This window comes from Schistocerca cancellata, chromosome 8 (genome assembly GCF_023864275.1).
Source record: "Schistocerca cancellata isolate TAMUIC-IGC-003103 chromosome 8, iqSchCanc2.1, whole genome shotgun sequence".
NCBI lineage: Eukaryota > Metazoa > Arthropoda > Insecta > Orthoptera > Acrididae > Schistocerca > Schistocerca cancellata.
This window is the reverse complement of record NC_064633.1, coordinates 195,199,353-195,221,335: the sequence shown is the minus strand read 5'-3', so window position 1 is coordinate 195,221,335 and position 21,983 is coordinate 195,199,353. Positions and strand designations below refer to the sequence as shown.

General features: G+C 41.4%; 1 protein-coding gene across 1 annotated transcript in view; it reads left to right on the top strand.

Annotated features, from left to right (window-relative positions):
* LOC126094492 (von Willebrand factor A domain-containing protein 8) overlaps positions 1–21,983 on the top strand; it is a 268,216-nt gene that overhangs the window by 84,319 nt on the left and 161,914 nt on the right. The window contains exons 11-13 of the mRNA XM_049908901.1: positions 6,596–6,771; positions 12,688–12,797; positions 21,286–21,479. Of these exons, the coding sequence (XP_049764858.1) occupies positions 6,596–6,771; positions 12,688–12,797; positions 21,286–21,479 (480 nt within the window). The remainder of the gene's footprint in view (positions 1–6,595; positions 6,772–12,687; positions 12,798–21,285; positions 21,480–21,983) is intronic.

The following is a 21,983-nucleotide window of genomic DNA, read 5'->3' as shown; positions in this document are numbered from 1 at the left end:
AAGAAGAGAATAGAAGCTTTCGAAATGTAGTGTTACAGAAGAATGCTGAAGATTAGATGGGTAGATCACATAACTAATGATGAAGTATTGAATAGAATTGGGGAGAAGAGGAGTTTGTGGCATAGCTTGACAAAAAGAAGGGACCGGTTAGTAGGACATGTTCTGAGGCATCAAGGGATCACAAATTTAGCTTTGGGGGGCAGCATGGAGGGTAAAAATCGTAGAGGGAGACCAAGAGATGAATACACTAAGCAGATTCAGAAGGATGTATGTTGCAGTAAGTGCTGGGAGATGAAGAAGCTTGCACAGGATAGTATAGCATGGAGAGCTGCATCAAACCAGCCTCAGGACTGAAGACACCAACAACAGTCCTATCTGGTATGGGTCCCGCACACTTGAGCAAAGTTGTAGAACCAGTCACACAAGTGATTTGTAAGCAATCTCCTTTGTAGACTGATTGCACTTCCCCAGTATTCTACCAATAAACCGAAGTCTTATCACAGGCTTTACCTACGACTGAACATATGTGGCCATTCCATTTCATATCCCTACAAAGTTTTACATCCAAGTATTTGTATGAGTTGGACGATTCCAAATGTGACCCAGTGGTATTATTGTCATAGGATTTTTTTTTTTTTTTTTCATTTTGTGAAGTGCATAGTTTTTCTTTTCTGAACATTTAAAACAAGTTGCCAATCTTTGCACGACTTTGTAGTCTTATCAAGATCTGATTGAATATTTCCTCAGTTTCTGGCAGACTGTATTTGATTATAGAGGACTGCATCGTCTGCAAAAAATCTGATGTTATTATTAATATTGTCCTCAAGGTCATTAATATACAGCACGAACACCAAGGGTCCCAATACACTTCTCTGGGAAACACCCGAAGTTTCTTCTACATCTGACAATGAGTCTCCATCAAAGATAACATGCTGCATCCTCTCTACCAAAAAGCCCTCAATCCAGTCACAAATTTCACTTGGTACCCCATATGATCAAACTTTTGACAATAAGCATAGGTGTGGTATCGAGTCAAATGCTTTTTGGAAATCAATAAATACTACATCTGCCTTGATCCAAAGCTTTCAGTATGTCATGTGAGAGAACAGTGAGTTGGGTTCTACACGATTGATATTTTTAGAATCCATGGTGGTTGGTGTGGAGACGACCATTCTGTTCAAGATCTCTTATTATGTTTGAACTTAAAATATGTTCTAAGCTTCCACAACAAATCAGTGTCAAGGACAGTAGTTTTGCGGATCACTTGCCCTACCCTTCTTGTAGAGGGGTGTGACCTGTGGCTTTTTCCAAGAACTTATATGCATCACCATAAGATTGTCACAATTGTGTAATGGCTGTCCAACACAAGTGAACACTTTCAATGCATCTGTTGTATACTTTTCATTTGCTTCATTTACATCCTTGTCGTTGTTTTTCCATCTCACTTTCCATTTCAGTTTTTTATTTCCATCTTTTCTTCTTTACAGCTTGTTCTGCCAACTGTGAAGATTTAATTGTTTGCTGAAGCTCTCACCTGCTTATTAACTTAGGGCCCAGTAACCAACATTAAAATTAAGGGATAACAGTATTTACATCATTGTTTGGGAAGCCAATCAAAATTTTTCCTTAAATGGTGTATATTACTGTTTGGTGAACTGCACTTCTCTTGGGCCACCCACCCACAGTGTGACTGAAAAGGAACATAACGGACAGGTGATCTAAATCGGCAACTTGATTGCCAACTAACTGGCACTGCAGTTTTACATGCAGTACAACTCTGAAATGAGAAACTATGTTTGTTGTGTGCAAGCATGGAAGAGAATGAGTATTGTTTGTTGCACCTGAGCATCTTTTCGTTACTGTTGGCATGTCAAGGACAGATTCAAGTTCAGTAGAACATGTGGTTCTTTGTTATTATTACACATGTTGAAAAAATTAAGAAAATTCTGGATTCACCCCTACATCCAAAGAAACATAAACTGCAGGCTGTATGTAGCAGCCAAGAAGCTGCACCAGATTTGAAATTCATAGCTGCAGACAGACAGATTCCAAATTAATACCTTTTTATAGAACAACTAAATAGTGCTACAGTGATATGGCACAGTTCATTCTTTCCATAATAACACAGCATTACTTCTATTTTCAAAATCCAAATGTCATGAGATACAGAAATATGGTGTTGGTGGTTTGTGCTCATTAAATCATTTGTATGTGGACACCATTGTGCTTACACATATCGGCCTGCCATTGACACTGTTTTGACTTGACAAAATAGTTTTACAGAATGTCACCGGCTACTAGGTACACAAAAGAATACTCCTGGAGTGAATTACCTTTGTTTGTGCATTTGTCCCCATTGGTGTACTGATAATTTTGTTTTAAGCAATAAGTGTACACTGCCTTAGCAAATGTCGTGGGATATTGGGGCACAAATGGCGTAGGTGTGTTGTATGCGCACCACACACCACCTGTGCCAACTGCAGTTGTGTAGGAGACCTTCTGAGAAGGTTGTGCAAGTGATACGTATAACATTCAATGTCACTGTGAACTGATGCTGTTTGAACAGGGTATGGTGGTTGATGCCCGAGGGATGGCAATTTTGATTTCAGCAGTGGTGCAAGAATTTGGCTTCATCTGTTAAACTGTGTTCAGGGTGTAAAGTGAATGGTTGAATGAGGGTGTCACAGTCTCCAACAGATGAAGTACTGGCCGTGCAGCATTCTCGATGACCATGACCAGCGACATCTGAGATGGATCGTCAATAGTGACAGAAGGGCAACAATGCAAAAATCACAGCTCAATTCAACATAGGATGTGCTAGACATGTCTCCCAGCAGACAGTCCATAGGAACATCGGTTTCATTGGGTATGGCACTGCACAGCAGTGCCACAGTTAACCCAAAGTAAATGAGCGCAACTGCTTGCATTTGTCACCAATCACCAGGGATGGACCCTGGAACAATAACGTAACATGATATGATTGGATGAATCATGTCAACTGCACCATACCAAAGGGAGACACCGTATGTGATGCAGACCGCATGAATTGATGGATCCTGCCTGCCAAGAAGATGTGGTCCACAACAGTGGTGTCTGTGTTATGGTCTGGAGTGCGTTTTCCTGGGTATAGAATGGTCCCCCTAGTTGCTCTGGAAGGGACTTTGAATGGTCTGTGGTATTTGAGCTGCTTGGGGACCATCTCCACTCATTTTTGACCTTCCAACAGCTTGATGGTTTTTCATTGTTTCAAAATGATAACACGTCACCATATCACTCACACATCAGACTGAGATGACCAACCTGAAGCCCAAATTTGAACCCCATCAAGCATATCTGGGATGTCGTGGAACACAGGCTTCACACCATAGATCCTGCACCCACTAACAGACCAGAGTTGGCTGCTGCTCTGCAAACAATTTGGTGTCAGCTGCTTCCGGAGGAGTACCAGGAGCTTATAGATGTACTTCCACAGCATCACTGCAGTGCACACAGCCATAGGAGGCCCCATGCGGAATTAGGTGCCTATCCCACGACATTTGCTAAGTCAGTGTACAGTGTATTAAATGTAATACGAGGTTCTTTACCCAATTCATATCATGCTTTCTCTGTCTGATCCCTCCTGCAGTAACCTGGGAGCTTGTAGGTGTGTTTTCCACTTCCCTTACAAAGCTAATGTTCACTACCTGCTCATGCATTTTCAAATGAAAGCAAGGCAGAGCTGTGTTTGAGGACACAACACAGCAGAGATCACCTGGCAACGTGAACACCGAGTCATTTGTAACAGGTTTGTAAGACATTGCAAGTGATTTACTGGTGAGTCCCTGTGCAGTCACGCCATCTGTGGAACTCTACACAGGAAGTGATCATCAATTTACTGTGTACCAATTCACATCATCAGTGAGTCTTATTTGAGTTATTTCATGTGCAAGGGCCTTAGTTTTATAACTATAATTCAAAGAATGGAAAATCCAGGATGGAATAATGACAATATCATGGAAAGAATAGGCTGCTACTCACCATACAGAGAAGACGATGAATGAGTTGCAGACAGGAACATAGGCCTTCTTCTAAGCTAGAATGTACACACACACACACACACACACACACACACACACACACACACACACACACACACGCACGCGCGCATATTCACACAGGCACGACTCACACACACACACACACGTGCACGCGCGCATATTCACACAGGCACGACTCACACACACATGACCACTGTCTCTGGCCACTGAGGCCAGACTGAGATAGTGGTCATACATGTGTGAGTTGTGAATGTGTGTGTTTTCTACTTTAGAAGTAGTCCTTTCAGCTGCAGTCTCAAATGTATAGCAATCTATTCATTGTGCCGTTCTGCAATTCAACATCCCCTTTATATAGTGAGTAGCAACATATCCTTTTCATAATACTATAGTTCAAAGAACTTTATTGACAGCAATGACAGACATACTGAAAGAATTAATCTGTAAATAACTCTGGTTTTGAAAGTTCCTGACAGATTAAAATTGTATGCCAGACAGAGACTCAAACTCAAAACCTTTGCCTTTTGAGGGCAAATGCTTTGTCAACTGAGCCACCCAAGCATGACTCAAGACCCATCCTCATAAAAATACTGCCAAGAGCACCTTGTCTCCTACCTTCCACATTCTGGGGAGGGTGTATACGAACTGGGACAACTGGGAGATCCGGGAAAAACCCGGGAATTTTTTCATCCGGGAGCAAAACAGGGAAAAACCCAAGATATTTTTAGAATTCCGGGAATTTTTCATTGTTTTAGTTCACAGTTAAATTTTTGTGATTTTGACTGGTAAGAACCAAATCTCTAACATAGGATATTACTGTATCCCGCTACTGCAGAATAATACTTTAACAATAAAACATAAACAAGAGAAAAAAAACGAAAATAACTTAAATTGCATAGGAAATGCTTCATATACAACGACGACACAGTGCTCATGCAAGCATCTGCCAATTGAAAATGTGTCAAAGGCTTTAGGAAGACTATGCAGTGCTTCATAACAACAAATTGCCTCCAATGAGTGTGAAGTCACAACTGTTTACACTGGATTCGTTTTAGAGTTACGAGAGGGCTCATGCGCATGCACAGTTGAGTCACGTTTGAGTAGCAGATTCTCCCGCTTCTGGAAACAGGAATGTCCACTGGGAGACATGCACTGTTGCCCTTCTGTCACTACTGATGATCCATCTCAGATGTCGCCAGTCATGGTCATCTCATAATAAAGAACCAAACATGATATAATACAGTACTGGTGTTCCAATTTAAAATTTACATCCCGAAAACCACACTAAAAAGCTTAATATCAGGTCAAGATCTACTTCATTGGGAATCTGGACATACGAATGTATCCTTTAGGTATGCACTTTAAATGTGCACATTTTAATATGGTTCACGAAATTCTGATGCTCTTGCAGTATCCTCTGATGTCTTGTGTCTTTTATGCCATAATGTATGATCTTTTAATATTTTACACATATTTACATACGGGCTTCCTACGTCATGATAGCTACCCAAGCGCGGTGTTGCCTGTTATCCGCACTCTCTGGCAACTGCTGAAACGAACCTATTTCTAACAGGTCGCAGGAAAATATTGCGAATAATGGTTTGAAAAGCATTACTTTCAAAGTAAATATCCTTTTACCTAAGTTGAACTATGTGCAAGAATGACCATGAATTTATTAGACCACAGAGCATTTGACTCTCATTTAAAAATCAACTCTTTGATGACGAGCCATTTAGAAGAATTTCAAACCCTGAAGATCAGACATTTATGTCATTATTAAAAATTTTACTGGCAAATTTGTGTGATGTATCTTAAAGTGTAACACGCGCAAAAAAGATCAACAGTATATGCGAAAGCTTAGCTTCTCTTGCAGCTTGAGGCCAGTATTATATGTGAAAGCTTTGCTTTTCTTGTAGCAGCACTATGTGTATTAATTTAAACTTTTAACTTTCCCTGTTTGTGTGTTCGTGCTACTTAACAGTGATGCTGCTGTTGGCTGACTACATCACATGTCCTATGCTCTGAATATCCGCTGTCATCGGCTTGCGAGATCAGGTGACATGAGCTACGAACGGCTTACAAAAGCGCCTCGAAATCTCGATTTCAATGATTCGGAAAATAACATGCGGTGTTTGGTGTAATTCCAATGTATACTTTCATAATACGAAAATATGCAGCGTACATGTTGCTGCACATCAAAGATATTTCCAAAACGTGTCTTTTTTCCCTGAGTTTCGTTTTCTAAATTGCCAGGAAATTGTACGCCCGTGTATAAAACCATAACCATTCGAAGGATTGATAAGGAAAAAATATACTGTCACCTGGGAGAACATGTATTTTTAACCAGGAAATCCGGGAATTTTTTTCCTTGTCCTCGTATACACCCTGTATGGGTCATCTCATTGTGTTCTGGAAACTCTGGTTTTGATATATATTTTTAGCTTGCAACATTAAGTGTTCTATTGTTTAAGTAATTTCAGGCTGCTGAGAATTTATTTTGTAAAATATTAGAAATGTTTCAAAGTTTGTTTGCAAAAATATTTTTTTTTTTTTTGCTACAGGTTGGTGCATGATAGAGAACTGACACTCCACGACGGGCAGAGACTGGTGCGCCATGATCGGTATGATGAATACAAGAAGAGGTATGGACTAACAGATAGAGATCTTCAGGAATCTGGTGTCTTGCGGATACATCCTGCATTCCGCATTGTCGGCCTTGCTGAGCCTCCTGCTGTTGGTGAGCCAAAAGCTTCCTTCTCTTTGTGGTACTAATACTACTGTTACCAGAGTATCTGTGATGCTATCTCAGTGAGCAGGTTAAAAGTAATTTTAATGTATAAGATTTTATATTTATTGAAACTGCCGGCCTGTTGCTACTAACATGAGCAGGGATGTAATCAGTTAGGTTCCCAACTTTTTTTCTGGAACAGATTGCAACTTGTTTTATCTCTCTGTTCACTTAAAAGTATTCTATGTTCAATTTATATTTATTGTATGGAATCGGATTGGGCCTGCAGCTGTCTGATGAATTTTATAAACCAACACTGGGCACCTGATGATGGTAGCATGCCACTGAAATATTTCATGCCAAACTAAACACTGAAACAGACTAAACAATGAAACAGACTGTTTTTCTGTCAGTGGATCTCTTTTTCTCCTTTTCTCTTTTCATTCATGATTTTCTATGTATCACACTATGCGACTGACTCACCCACTTAATGTGATGGCAATTTATTTGTTATGCAGGATATTCCTCTCTCTTACATGTGAGGGAATTGTACATCACTATAAAACTTTTTTATTAATTTTAAAGAATGGAAACTCCTTTTGGCTACAACAGCAATGTAGGAAAAGGTAGATTGCTACTTACTGTAAAGAAGACTCCTTAAGTTGCAGACAGCAGAGTTAAAAGACACTTAAATAAAGTTATCAGCCACTGCCTTCATCAGCAAAAGAGAAACATATATCATTCATATACACATTCCAGCAACTTGTGCACGCATTGCTACCAACTCCAGCAGCTTGGGCCAGAATGCAACTGTCTCATGGGATGCAAGCAGCAGTCTGGAGGGAGCAGGGAAGGGAAAGGGGTAGTAGGGTGTGGGTGGCTGGATAGATGAATGCTGTCTGGCGAAGTGTGCAGGGACTAGAATGCCAGTAGGTGTAGCATCAGGAGGTAGTGGGGCTGGCAGTTAGCGAAAAAGGAGTGGAATGGGCAAAGGTGGATGGGTGCATTGGCAGGGGTGGCAAACAAAGAGGGTGGGGAATCAGAATGGGGAGAAGATGAGATGACAGTGGGGGTCGAAACTGTTGGGTGGAGGGTACGAGGACAGTAAGTTACAGTAGGTTGAGACCGGGTAATTGTGGAGAATATGTTGCAAAAGTAACTCCCACCTGCACAGGTCAGAAAAGCTGGTGGTGGAGGGGAGGATGCAGATGGCTCGGGTAGTGAAGCAGCCATTAAGCATATTATGTTCAGCTGCATGTTATGCCACAGGGTGATCTACTGATGGAATAGGATAAACCTGTGACAGGTCTGGAATAGGAAGTGCTGGGTGGGTGGATTTGGGCAGGTCGTGAACCTGGCTCTTCCACAGGGATATGATCCTTGTGGCAAGGGGTTGTGATTGGGAATGACATAGGAATGCACTAGGGTGTTGTGGAGGTTGGGTGACTGGGCGACAGAACACCATTTCAGGAGGGGTGGGAAGGATCTCATGTAGGATGTCCCTCATTTCGGGCATGATGATAGGTAACCAAATTCCTGGTGAAGGATGTGGTTCAGTTGTTCCAGTCTGGGGTGGTAGTGGGTGACGAAGGCAGCACTCCTTTGTGGCTGGTTCTTGGGGGTTGTGGGAGGATTGGGGGTGTGAGGGGAAACGGCACAGGAGATTTGTTCGCATACTAGGTCGGGCGGATAGTAGGTGTCTGAGAAGGCCTTGTTGAGACTGTTGTCATGCTGAGAGGGATAGCTCTTGTCACTGCAGATACACCATTTGCAGGTGGCCAGGCTGTGTGGTAGGGATTTTTTGGTGTGGAAGAGATGACATCTGTCGCAATGCACGTAATGTTGGTGATAGTAGATTTACCAGGTGTAGTAGAATGAAACTGGAATTTCCTTATAGATGGTGCTAGCCATCAGTGCAGGGCCCATGAGACCATGTCTGCAGCATCATCTGCTTTCTGTAACAGCTGACAACGAATGCCAACACACAGTAACCCAAGTTCCATACAGCAGTATCTGCTTCAAATCCATAAACATGTTGAATTTTGTGCCTGCAAACTTCGATTTGCAGACAGAATTGGTTTTCTGTTATCATTTGATGAAAACTGGTGCAGAATTGCATTGATTGCTTGTTGAAGCTTTCGGCAAACAGGCTCTTAGGAAAACACAGTTTTTCAAGTGGTTCAAAAAATTGAAAAGTGGTGATTTTGAGATGAGAAACGACGAGCGTGGGAACCCACCAAAAAAATTCGGAGACAATGAATTGCAGGCCTTATTGGATAAAGATGATACTCAAACTCAACAGGAACTTGCGGAACAATTGAATGTGACACAGAAAGCCGTTTCTCTTCGGTTAAAAGCTATGGGAAAGGTGCAGAAAGTGGGGAAATGGGTTCTGCATGAACTTGGTGAAAGACAGCAAGGAAATCGAAAGACCACTTGTGAAATGCAGCTCGCCAGATACCAAGGAAAGTCGTTTCTCCATCGAGTAGTGATGGGTGATGAAATATGGATATATTTTGAGAAACCTAAGTGTTATAAATCATGGGCGAATCCAGGTAAACCATCAACATCCACTGCAAGACCAAATCGCTTTGGAAAGAAGTTTGTGTTTGATGGTATCAGAAGAGTGTCATGTATTATGAGCTGCTAAAACCTGGTGAAACTGTTAACACTGATTGCTACCAACTGCAGATGATCTACTTAAATTGAGCATTACGTGGAAAATCACTGTAATATGGAGAAGGCAATACAAAGTAATATTTCTCCATGATTATGCCCCATCACACACAGCAAAATGGGTCAGGGAAACGATCGAAGCATTCAGTTTGGAAATACTGGGGCATGCGGTTTATTCTCCAGACTTGGCTCCATTCGATTATCATCTGTTTGCATCTATGGGACATGCTTTCGCTAAACAATACTTCAATTTATATGAAAATGTACAAAAATAGTTCGCTGACAGGTTCGCTTCAAAAGAAGAATTGTTAACTTTTTTTTTTGCTTAGCATTCACAGCTGGCCAGAGTGGTGGGAGAGATGTATAAATAGCAATGGAGATTATTTTGTATAAAATATTGTTTATCAGTTTCAAACAACAGACATGTAATTGTTGCAACAAAATTCTGGCTTCATACTTCTACACCTGGTATTGTGGACAGAGGTGAGATGGAGCCATCAAGAGGGGGTGGTCAATGTCTATGAAGGTGGCATGCTGTGTTGAGGACCAAATTAAGTGGATGGTAGAGAAAGTGTTTAGTTTGTGAAGCAATAATGATAGGTTATCTTCACTCTGGGTCCATATCATGAAGATATCATATGAACCTAAACCAAACTAGGTGTTTGGCGTTTTGGGAGTCTAGGAAGGGCTCCTGTAGATGGCCCATAAAAAGGCTGGCATAGGAAGGTGCTTGCAGGTGCCCATGGCTGTGCTGCAGGTTTGTTTGTATATCTTTTCTTCAAAGGAGAGTCCAATCCCCTATGCTACCCTGCACATCCACTTTATTCTTGCTCCCCAAAATCCACAAACCCAACACTCCTGGACGCCCCGTTGTGGCTGGTTATTGTGCCCCCACTGGAAGAATTTTGGCCCTCATTGACTAACACCTCCCTTAATCTAGCCGTCCACATCAAGAACACCAACCGCTTCCTTCACCAACTCTCCACCATCTCCGCACTTTACATCCTGGAATGCTACTTGTCACTGTTGATGCCACCTTCTTATACACCAGCTGCCCACGGTCTTACTGCTATTGAACATTACCTTTCCCAATGTACTTCAGACTCCAAACCCACAACCTCATTCCTCATACACCTTACTAACTGTATCCCAACCTACAATTACTTCTTCTTTAAAGGGAATGTATACAAAAAAAAAAAAAAAGAAGAAGAAGAAGAAGAAGAAATCCGTGGCACAGCCATGGCCACTTGCATGGTACCCTCCTATGCCAATCTGTTTATGAGCCATCTAGAGGAGACCTTCCTAGCCTTCCAAAATGCCAAACCCCTAGTTTGGTTCATATTCATTGATATCTTCACGATCTGGACTCAGGGCCAAGACACCCTATCATTGTTTCTTCACATCCTCAGTACTTTCTCTTCCATCTACTTCACCTGGTCCTTCTTAACCCAGTATGTCACCTTCCTAGACATTGACCTCCTCCTCTCTGATGGCTGCATCCTCGCCTCTGTCCACATTAAATCCACCAATCATGAACAGTATCTGCATTTCAACAGCTGCCATCCTTTTCACACCAAAAAATCCCTCCCATACAGCCTGGCCACCCGGGGATGGCGTATGTGCAGCAACAAAAACTCCCTTGCTCAGTATGCTGATGGTCTCTCTAAGGCCTTCATGGACAGGCACTATCCCTCAGACCTAGACCACAAACAGATCTCTCAATCCTCCCACCACCTGCAAGAACCAGCCGCAAAGGAGTATCCTCTTGTCCCACAGTACCACCCCAGACTAGAACAACTGAACCCATCCTTTGCCATGGCTTTGATTTCCTATCATCGCGCCCTGAAATGAGGGACATCCTACTTGAGATCCTTCCCATCTCTCCTAAAGTGGTGTCCCCCCCCCCCCCCCCCAACCTCCACAACATCCTAGTCCGTGCCTGTGCCACTCCCAACCCCAGTGCTTTGCTACAATGATCATATCCCTGTGGAAGACCCAATGCAAGATCTGCCCAAATCCATTCACTCAGCACCCCAGCACTTCCTGTTCCAGTCCTTTCACAGGTTGATCCTATCCCATCCGGGGCCAAGCTTCCTGTGCAATGTCATTTAGCAGCTCTGGTGGAAACATTGCACAGCTTTTTATATCCACCAGGATGAACGACCACCGCCAAACTGTGGCCAAGAGCAAAGTAGATCACCCTGACACAACATGCAGTTGAACATAACATGCTTCATTTCAGTGGCTGCTTCACTACCCGAGCCATCTGGTTCCTTCCCTCCACCACCAGCTTTTCTGACTTTGCAGATGGGAGTTATCCTTACAACACATTCACTGCCATAATTATACCAGCCGCAACCTACTGTAACATATTATCCCCGTATCCTCCACCCAACAGTTTCCACCCCCTCTGTTCTCTCATCTCCTCCCCTTTCTCATCTCCCACTCTCTTTGTTCGCCGCCCTCTGCCAATGCACTAACCAATTTTTGCCCACACTACTTCTTTTTTACTCCATTTTTCCCCAAATTCCTGCCCCACAACCTCCTGACGCTGCACCTGTTAGCGTTCTAGTTCCTGCACACTTCGCCAGATAGCATTCATCTCTGTGCCCACCCATTCACTACTATTCCTTTCCTTCCCCGCCCTCTCCAGATTGCTGCTTGCATCCCACATGACAGTTGTATTTTAGCCTGAGCTGCCAGAGTTGGCGGCCATGTGTACATGAATGTGCTTTTGCTTGTGAGTATGAATGGTATGTGTTTCTCTTTCACTGATGAAGGCTGTGGCTGAAAGCTTTATGTAAGTGTCTTTTGATTGTGCTGTATGCAACAGAATGTGTCTTCTTTATTGTAAGTAGCAATCTATCTTTTCTTATATTGTTTGTACTAGTTTTAATTTATTTATTTCAGCCTGAACTTCTATATCCATTAAACACATAGCTACTGGTCTGTCAGATTCATTAGTTAGAACAGTGAATTTATGTTTGGCATGGTTTAGTTTAGATACCTATTTGACTATCAAAAATGATGTTATGGTCTCCCATTTGAGGGAGATGCTCAGATGGCTACAGAAGAAAATTTAGTAGTTGATTTCCACTTTGTCCATCTGAGCTGGATCTCCATATCTAATTATCTTAATGTTGATAACAGTTAACTCTGGTTGTCTGTCCTTTCTGTCAAATCCTTTTTCTGAATTAGATGAAATTTCCTTTTGTGCCACAGTGATTGGTAAAATGTGTGTGTTTGCAGGTTCACAAGGTCGAAATCAGTGGCTGTCGAGTGAGTTATTGAGTTTGTTTCTGTTTCACGAAATGCGACCCCTCTCATTGGAGGAAGAACTACAGATCATATCACATCTGGTAAGTGTATTTACATGATAATGAATTGTATTAAGTACTTCTTTATGGAAACAGAAACATTGCAGGAGGTTGTTTGAGAATTTGTTATTTCTATCAAAAGTTTGCAGAATTTCTTGTAGTATGTAATCACTCATCCATTTGATGGATAAGTGCAACATATTCTGGAAGTTCCAGCACTAGCATTATGAACGTAGTTTTCTTTATTGTGTTTAACTAATTTTCAAGCATATGATATACGCCAATTTGAGTTATCAATGGGTGTATCTTTTCAATTCATTTCTGCAATGGGATTTAAGATAGCTGTCATATCCATTACTTATTTGTGGATGTCTGAATTAGAGTGACATCCATTCTAGTTGTATTTTGAGACCAAAAAGTAATCAGCTGGCAGTAGGCTTCAGACATATCATTTGTTCAGGGAAACTGATTGACGAAATCATTGTGGGTTATCAGCAGTAACCCAAGAAAATTTCATTTGTGAAATTCAAGGAGAGAGCCTGCAATCACGTCATGTTACTCACTTATTTACCAAGTTACTGTGATCGTTATCATGCTGTGTAATAAGCACTTGTCATTGGAAAGGATTTCATTATTATAATCATTAGTGCCTCTCTCAATTTTAACCCCTATATTTTCATTGTGCCCTTGCCATTTTTGATATTTACTGGAATTCTCAGTGAAATTTATACATTTTAAAGTATCAGTCAGTTGTTTTTTGTTATAAATTGGGAAAAAATGTGTGTGAAAGTTGTGATCCCCATATTGCATATTAATATGTTAGCAGTATCCATAATACTACTTCTGCCTTGAAAATAGTATTCTCATTGGTTGTTGTATCTGCATTTTAACTGGTAATCACGCTTTTTTGTGAAACTCATACCATGTGTCAGAGGACCACTATCCTGCACAATATTAACACCTTCTCTCCAGTTCATTTCACTTTTCTCTCTTTGACTCTATGTGCTGTCATTTTTCGTGGCTTTTTTCCTCTACCACTCTGACAGGTCCATAAGAGCTCCTGTTCATTATAAGCTGACCAAGAGACAATAATACATGTACTGGGACAGCTGCTACTCCTTCCACTCCAGATGATCTCGTTGCAGGGGGTTGACACATCTGCCATCCCTCTGCCAATATACTGATAATTTGCCAAGGCACTACCACAAATACTTGGACCAGCTTCACTTACTAACCAGGCGCAGATTAGTATACCCTCATTATGCAGAAAGTAATCTCGTTTAGGCTATAAAATAAAATACTGGAACAGCAAAAATACCGCAAAAATCGTACACCTATACCTTTGCATTTTTCGTCTTCTCATGGTATTACAACCTGCACAGGTCTTAGCTTGTATTTTTCTTCTTCTCATGGTGTTAAGCCCTGCACAGGTCTTAGCCTCTTCAAGTTTTCTCTATTCTGCCCTCTTCAGCACAGCTCTTTACCATCCTCTGACTCTGAGAGATTTTATACCTTCTTCCTTGTCATTTATCCACTCCTTCCGAGCCCTTCCCCTCTGTCTTCTTCAAGCTGGCCTATATTCATAAGTATTTTTAGTTGTTCTTCCAGTATCAACCCTAAGGACATGTCCAAGCCAATTTGTTCTCCTCCTTTTTAATGTTTTTATAATGTCAGCTCCATGTACAAGATGATCCAGCTCACTGTTCGTTCTAGACTTCCAGAAACCATTGTTATCCTGAACAGCCCTACATATTTTACACAGAACCCTGCATTCAAACATCCTAAGCTGCTGTACATCAGTACTCATTAATGTCCACATTTCACATTTGTAGATTACAACTGGCCTGATCATGACTGTATAAATTTGCAGTTTCATTTGTCTGTTTAATAACCTAGCGACTAAACATTTTTTTAAACATGAGAAAGCATCTTTTACCACTTAGGGTGCACAGTTTCATTTCAGTTGACATGGAATTAGACATATTAATTTTACATACCAGTTATTCAATGTTCGGCACATGTTCCAAACTGAGACTTGCTGCTGATAGTTTATCCAAGTTATTATTTTCCTTCTTGGTGGAATGCATGTACTTAGTCCTCATTTCATTAAGAGCAAGGCCTCTAGGTAGTGTGCCTTCTTTCAGCTCACCTATTGTTCTCTCTGGTGAAACTCTTCTCTTCTAATAAGTTCTGTGTCATCGGCATATCTGGGCTTACTTTGTGCCTATGTAACCAGGTATTCAAAGCTTTTGAATTCCTGCTTCAAGAGCTAGCTTAAAAAGCATAGAGTGGACATCCCCTTGTCTGACTCCTTTATTAATATCTGATTTGTTGTTGAACTATTAGGCTGAAATCCACACTGATACTCTCCCAGTATCCCTTCTGCATATGGAACTAGCCTTTTGTAGATAACACTGGAGAGAATCTTTCAGGTTACATTCAGCAGGGTAATTCCTAGGTAATTTAAACAATAAGCTCTGTGTCCTATCTTATGTATTGCTTGGATTACACCTAAGGTCCACTCTTCCAGAATTCTGTCCTGATTCCATATCAATTTGATAAGTTTGTGGATTCACTTATGGAGACCAATTCCCCTATTTTTCAAGTGTTCTGCAGTTATTCCATCAGTTTAGATAGTGCACTACCTTCTGTACTTCCTGTAATATAGGTTGTTCTATCTCTGGATCTGCTGTGGAATAGAGTGGCTGCTCATTCTTGGTAGGTTTGCCATACAGAATTCCATTGATGTATTCTGTTCATCTGTTCAGAACATCTTGTTTGTCTGTAAGCAAATTTCCCTCTTTGTCCGTACATACTGTTATTATTTGTCTATATTCTTGAGTGCCCTCTTTAATTCTCTTATAAAATTTTCTGCTCTCATTCCTTTGGTAGTGCTCTTCCATCTTCTCTAACTTTCTCCTTATGGCTTCCTTTTTTTCCTTCTACATATCGTTGCTGCCTGTATTCTCTTTCTATTATATGATGCCTGGTTTTATCTTATATTTCACTCTGAGCACTTCAGTCTTGCTTCCTTTTTCTGTTCCACTGCACGTCTAGATGTGTCATCATTTTTAAGTCTCCTTGTTTCCCTCATTATTTCATGTACTGTTGTCAGAATAATTTTTTAAAATTTTTTTGAAAATGTTGTCAGCGATCTTATATCAGTCTGATAACTGCTCAGTTCAGCGGCATGGATTGGTGCAGCCTGCTCCATAGAAGCAGAAGTTCACCTGCTGTTCTGGAGTCTGAAGATGATCCTTAAGGAAACTGGTCACTCCGATTAAAAGAAATTTGCAATCAAGACTGTTCTTTTAATTATCATAATTTTTTAAATTGAGTTCCATTCTTTGTCTGTATAGTCTTCACCATCTTTTGTTTGTAACTCCTGTCACAATCTCTTCTGATACCCTTAAATGGTAGACCCATTTTTCAGTTGTTCTGTATTTGATTCTTTACTCTGGTACTATTTCCTTTGTTTGTCATAGCAAATTTTTGCCTCATTTTGGCTACTACTAGACAATGGTCAGAATTGGAATTAGATCCTTGGAAAGTGTGCATATTTTCCATGTCGGATGCCCATCTCTTTGATAGCAATATATAGTCTATTTGGTTCGCTTCAGTTTATTTGCACTATTTTCCAGGTCCCTTTGTAGATATTTTTCTTAGGGAAACAGTTACTTACTGCCTTCAACTTGTTCACAGAAGCAAACTTGACAACCCTCATACTGTTATGAATAGTTTTATCACACAGACTTTCCTAGCCAGACATGCTTCTGAAAGCCTCTTCTTCGCCCAGTTTGGTTTTATAATTGGCAGGCACTGTTATGGAGTTATATCTAGGTATTGTATCACAAACCTCATGTAGCTGACTCTACTGTTGGTGCATGTACATTCACGAAGGTCACATAGTGGAATTTGTCTTTGATACACAGAGTAAATATTCTGTCATTAAATGGAGTGAAAGCAATAACAGATCTATGCATATCCCTGGAGGCTCAACTTGTCTTTTATCCTTTCCTGACTAACACAGGGAGAATTTGTGCTTGTGAATCTTACCCCTTCCATTCAGTCTGATGTCCTACAGTGCAGCAACTCCCATTCCATACCTTAGCATCTCTTCCGCAATACTATTCATAGTGCCTGCCTGCAGCAATGTATGCACATTCCATTTTCCAGATTTAAGCACTATTATATCTGTGTTCATGTTCCTTGGCACAATTCTCCTTTGTAAGGGTAGTTCTTGTTAAATTTGTCATGATGATAGGCTTTTTACACGGCAGGGGTATCGACTGTGCATTCAACCCTTAACCTGGACGACTGTGCTTTCATTTCAGGGTTAGCTCCCTGAGAGTAGTTGATGACCCAATCTATAGAGCCTCCTCTTCCCCCCCCCCCCCCCTTCCCTCTCCACCCTATGGTATGGGACATGCTTCATATGGCTCCTCTGCTGGGGCCCACAGCATTGATGGCATCACTGCGTTTTCCTTGATATGACCTGCTTTGTGTGTCACCAGTTGGGGCACCTAGCAAGTGTCTGTCTCAGCCAGTATGCGATAATAACAATGGCCATCAGCATTCTGCGTGCCTTCTTGCTAGTGCCCGTAGCAGCAGCAGCAACCAGGATGCACAAGCTTATGTTACAACTGGAAATGGAATGGAGCAACAGCTGATTTTCAATTGGACACAGGGGCAACTGAGTCTCTGGTTAATGTGGACACCTACTGGCACATTGGCTCCCCATAACTGTGACACCTTTCACGGAGTGGTGGTGTACAATGGCCAATCAAGCCCATTGTGGGGTCAGATTGTAGTCCACACTAAGTATAAACATGTAGCTCGGCAACCACCCTTTTTGGTAGTCAGTGCTTGGGTGGCAACTAACATTTTTGGCTAATCTGCTTTCATGGTGTCTGGTTTCCAAAGACAGTATAAGTGAACCTCATTTCAGATGTGATACTATTCACAGAACTTGATACATTATGTGCACAATACAAGCAACTGTTTGAACTTGTATTAGATTGTGCAACAGGTTTCTTAGATCATATATCCTTAAAGTAATCAGCAGTGTCTAAGTTTTGTAGACCACACCCAGTGACGTTCACTATGAGTGATCAAATTAAAAGTGGAACTTGATAGATTACAAAGTATGGGAATAATACCCCCAGTGTCATCTAGCCAGTGGGTAATGCCCATGGTCGTAGTTAAGAAGCCAAGTGGATCACACAGAATTTGTGGTGGTTTTAAGTCTACCGTTAATGCTCAAGGAAATGTCGCTATGTATCTAATTTCTCATATGAAGGAATTGTTGGCAAAATTGGCTGGTAGCCATTATTTTTTTAAGAGGGTTCATGTTACTCATATTTTACAAAGCATTTTGTAGTTAATATGCTGTTCACCATATCCCCATCTGACCATTCAGTCTTAGACTTCCCATTACCAATTATGTAGGTGAATGCTGGGTGGCCACAAGGCCTCATTTTTGGCCGTAGGGGGCATAAAAATGCTTGAGGTTGCAATCAGTCAGGAGGATCTAGTTAGGCATCAAAATTAGTTTTGCCTACTATGAGACTTACCATCCCCCTCCCCCCCTTCCCCTCATCTGCTGGCTGGGTATGAACTAAGTGCCAGGGACAAGCCTGGCTGCTGTTGTTAACAACTTCCACCCTCATGTTAACCATCAACAAGAGGTTGACAATCACTGACGATAGGAGCTGAAGGAGATGGAACTGCTTCCACCTCCTAAACCAGTTATAGCTCCCACCACCTGCAGTGCACCCCTCACCACACAATCAATGGAGTTTGAGCATTTCCAAACTGAGGTGCCCATGCAGGCTGCCCTCTGTCCCCATCTCTGTCATGAGCAGAATCCACTATCCTGCAGGCTGGGTCAAAATGCACCCAAGAACCCATTGACTGGTTGGAACTTTCAAAAACAGCTTTGGCTTCTGTCTCAGATGATCACATTAAGGAACTATCATGAGAGGCTCTCTCTCTGTAAAGGGGGGAGGGGGGGGGGGGTGGAGAGTTAATGTCCAACAGATGTGGAGTCCCCACCCAGACCAAATATCAATATGGAAGACAGTCAGAGATACTTGGGCTTCATACTCCAGCTGCAGCTTGCTCTAGTAAGGGACGCTAACACAGCTGCAAGTATGTCATTTGGAGCCATCCACTGAGGCAAGACTGCCCTTAAATACCAAAACCTGTACTTACCAGTCAGTCGGTTGTTAGTCATTGAAGCCTTCAGTGCTGCTGGATTTGCTCCCTGTACTGTTTGTATAAGTGTAAGACAATTTGCTACACTCTGGACTTGTTTTTGGTTTACTGTTCACTTCATAAACTCTGCCGTCATTGACCTGTTTGTTCCTCCAGTCTCCATGTTGCTGCCAATGTGAGGTATCGTAAACTGTGTTCTGTCTAAACAGAGTATGACAGAAAAACATTCTGTTCCTATACAGCATAGATTTGTGTTGAATGTCAACAACTTTGAGATTTTTTGCCACTAAAAACGTATTACAAAACTGATTTCACACTTAGAAGGATTTTTAATTTGGCTGCTCGTTTTAAGGGGTCTACAAATGAACCAGTAGTAATGTGACTTTCTCGCTCCTTCATCTCTTTTTCATGCTACATGAAAGCAGATGTTACCTAATGTGTAGTCTTTGCACAATACTACCTGAGGCTGGAACAAATGAGTTGCATCTGTCACTAAGGCATTGACTACTAATCATGCCATGAAGTAATGAGTATCCTGCTGACTCAAAATTCACTGTTGTCTTGAAAAGTGCTATTCTTTTCTCTGTTTAACATACGAAACATCCTGTCCCATCCTTATGCTGCTGCTGTTACCAACCTGTTGCCACACAGGTCATGTGTGTTTGAAATCTCCAATTGAAGGATTGAATTGACCTGTCCATATAGTCTGGGCCTGGCTTGTATTGAGAAGCAATAGCCTTCAGATCCTCATCTGGCCATTCAGTCTTAGGCTTCCCGTTACCAATTATTTATGTGAATGCTTGTATGTATCCTTAGACAAGGACATGTCCAGCTCTCTTTCCTTCCCTATCCTGTTAAAACATGTCTTCTGTCTGTGATGCTCTTATTGTAATTTACCAATTCATAGAGCAAGCCCATCCTGACCAGTCTGGTCACATTGTATCCCATCCCTTAAGAGGCAGATCACATGTAAAACCATCTGTGCCACATATCAACTTTACTACAATCACTGCTTAGCATTTTATGTGGGCATAACCACCAGTCACTGTCAATCTCTATGAATGGCCACCTTCAACCTGTAACTGAGTGTAAGCATGGCTAGTCATTTGCAAAACATACAGGTTAACAATGTGCTCATTGTCTGTGGCCGCTACACAGCTTTATTACTTAGCAGCTGTGTCCCCAATTCCACCACCACCAACACACAGCCCTTTTCGTACACTACACCAGTATCTTAGTCTCCACTAACACCTGTCAGCCACCTGCTTTTGTCCCAGTTGCCTCTCAATTCCAGTGATTGCTTGAGACTACTGTGTTGTAATAACCATTACATTTCTGTTGAGTCCGCCGTGATAGCTGAGTGGTCAATGTGACGGAATGGCTGCGCTAAGGGGCTCGGGTTCAATTCTCAGCTGAGTTGGGGATTTTTGTCCACTCAGGGACTGGGTGTTGTGTTGTCTTTGTCCTCATCATGTTGTATTGTCTTAATCATCCAATCATCCACCAGGGTGGCGACAGGAAGGGCATCCGATCACCCAGTCAATTAACCTTGCCAAATCAGAGGATAACCATACCAACCCTGCGGAAGTGCGGGACACAGATACAAGGAAAGAGAGGGAGAGGGAGAGGGAGGGGGAGAGAGAGAGAGAGAGAGAGAGAGAGAGAGAGAGAGAGTACATTTCTGTTGAAACACTCTCCAGAAATGGCACAGTGGTTTCTCAGCAGTCAGTAATTTACCTGTGTTTTTCCTCTGTGACCATATTTAAATGATTTTTGTGGTGTGTGTGTGTGTGTGTGTGTGTGTGTGTGTGTGTGTGTGTGTGTGTCAGTTATCAAAAGATTCACTTGAAAAATGGGAACCATGTTCATAGAATTCCAATGCCATACACTTCCTTTAGTGTTTCAATACCTGTTTCTCCATTTGTTAGTGTTCGCAACTGACATCTGTGTGATGGTAATAGCATAACATTGACCAAGCATGGCAGATGACATAGTGGTAAGACACTGGAACCACATTCAGGAAGATGGTGGTTCATATTCCTGCGTAATCCAGATTTATGGTTTCTGTTGATTGCCTAAAACTCTTAATATGAATGCTTTGGTGGTCCTTTTGAAAAAGGACATGGCCACTTTCCTTCCCTTTCCTGAACTCTATTGACCACTTCATCAGCAAGACTTTATACCTTTATCTTCCTTTCTACACAGTGTTGTGTGATTACTCATGTTATATTTTTGCAATGTCTTGAAAATAATAGTGACAGTTTAAGAAAGTCTGTAGGTTGAAATTGTACTGAAAATAACATGTCTTTTGCAGTATGGCACACAACAGGCAAGGTTAATGTCTGGCATTGTAGACTTTGCACATAAATTACGCAGTTCCACAGACCCAACATTACGGTCACTAGCAAACTCGTTGTCAACACGACAGCTTCTGAGGATAGTACGCCGTCTGTCGCAATACCCCATGGACAGTCAACGAGAGAGTATTCATCGTGCATGCTTGTCTAGGTTAGTGGTTTGCTTTGTCAGAATGTGTGATACACGGGACATGAATTAATATACAAAAATATCTTGGTTGATGTTTAAATAATAATATGTGTTTGTATATATGGGAAATGTATTTCCCAAACTCTAATAGATGAGACAATAAAGGAAGCTTGTATATTTGCCTGTAAAGCAGTTGTAATTAAAAAATTGCTTTAACAGAACAGCACATCTCTTAACAGTGTCACAAGGTAGTGGTTGTTAGACATTACTAATATCTTTAATTATTGCATTCAACCACATGACAGTGTTCTTCTTGTTGAGCTGTGCATTTTGAGAGAACAATCTCCCACCTACAAGTTCATTGCAATGGAACAACATTGAAAGTTGTCCCTCCAGAAAAGCATGTCTAACATAATGTGGTTGTCAATTGTCCCACAAATTGTTAACAGTTGTCCTGTCCACGCATAAAAAATAGTCATACTATATTTTTGTAATACTTTAACATAGGACAGCATTCAAAAACCA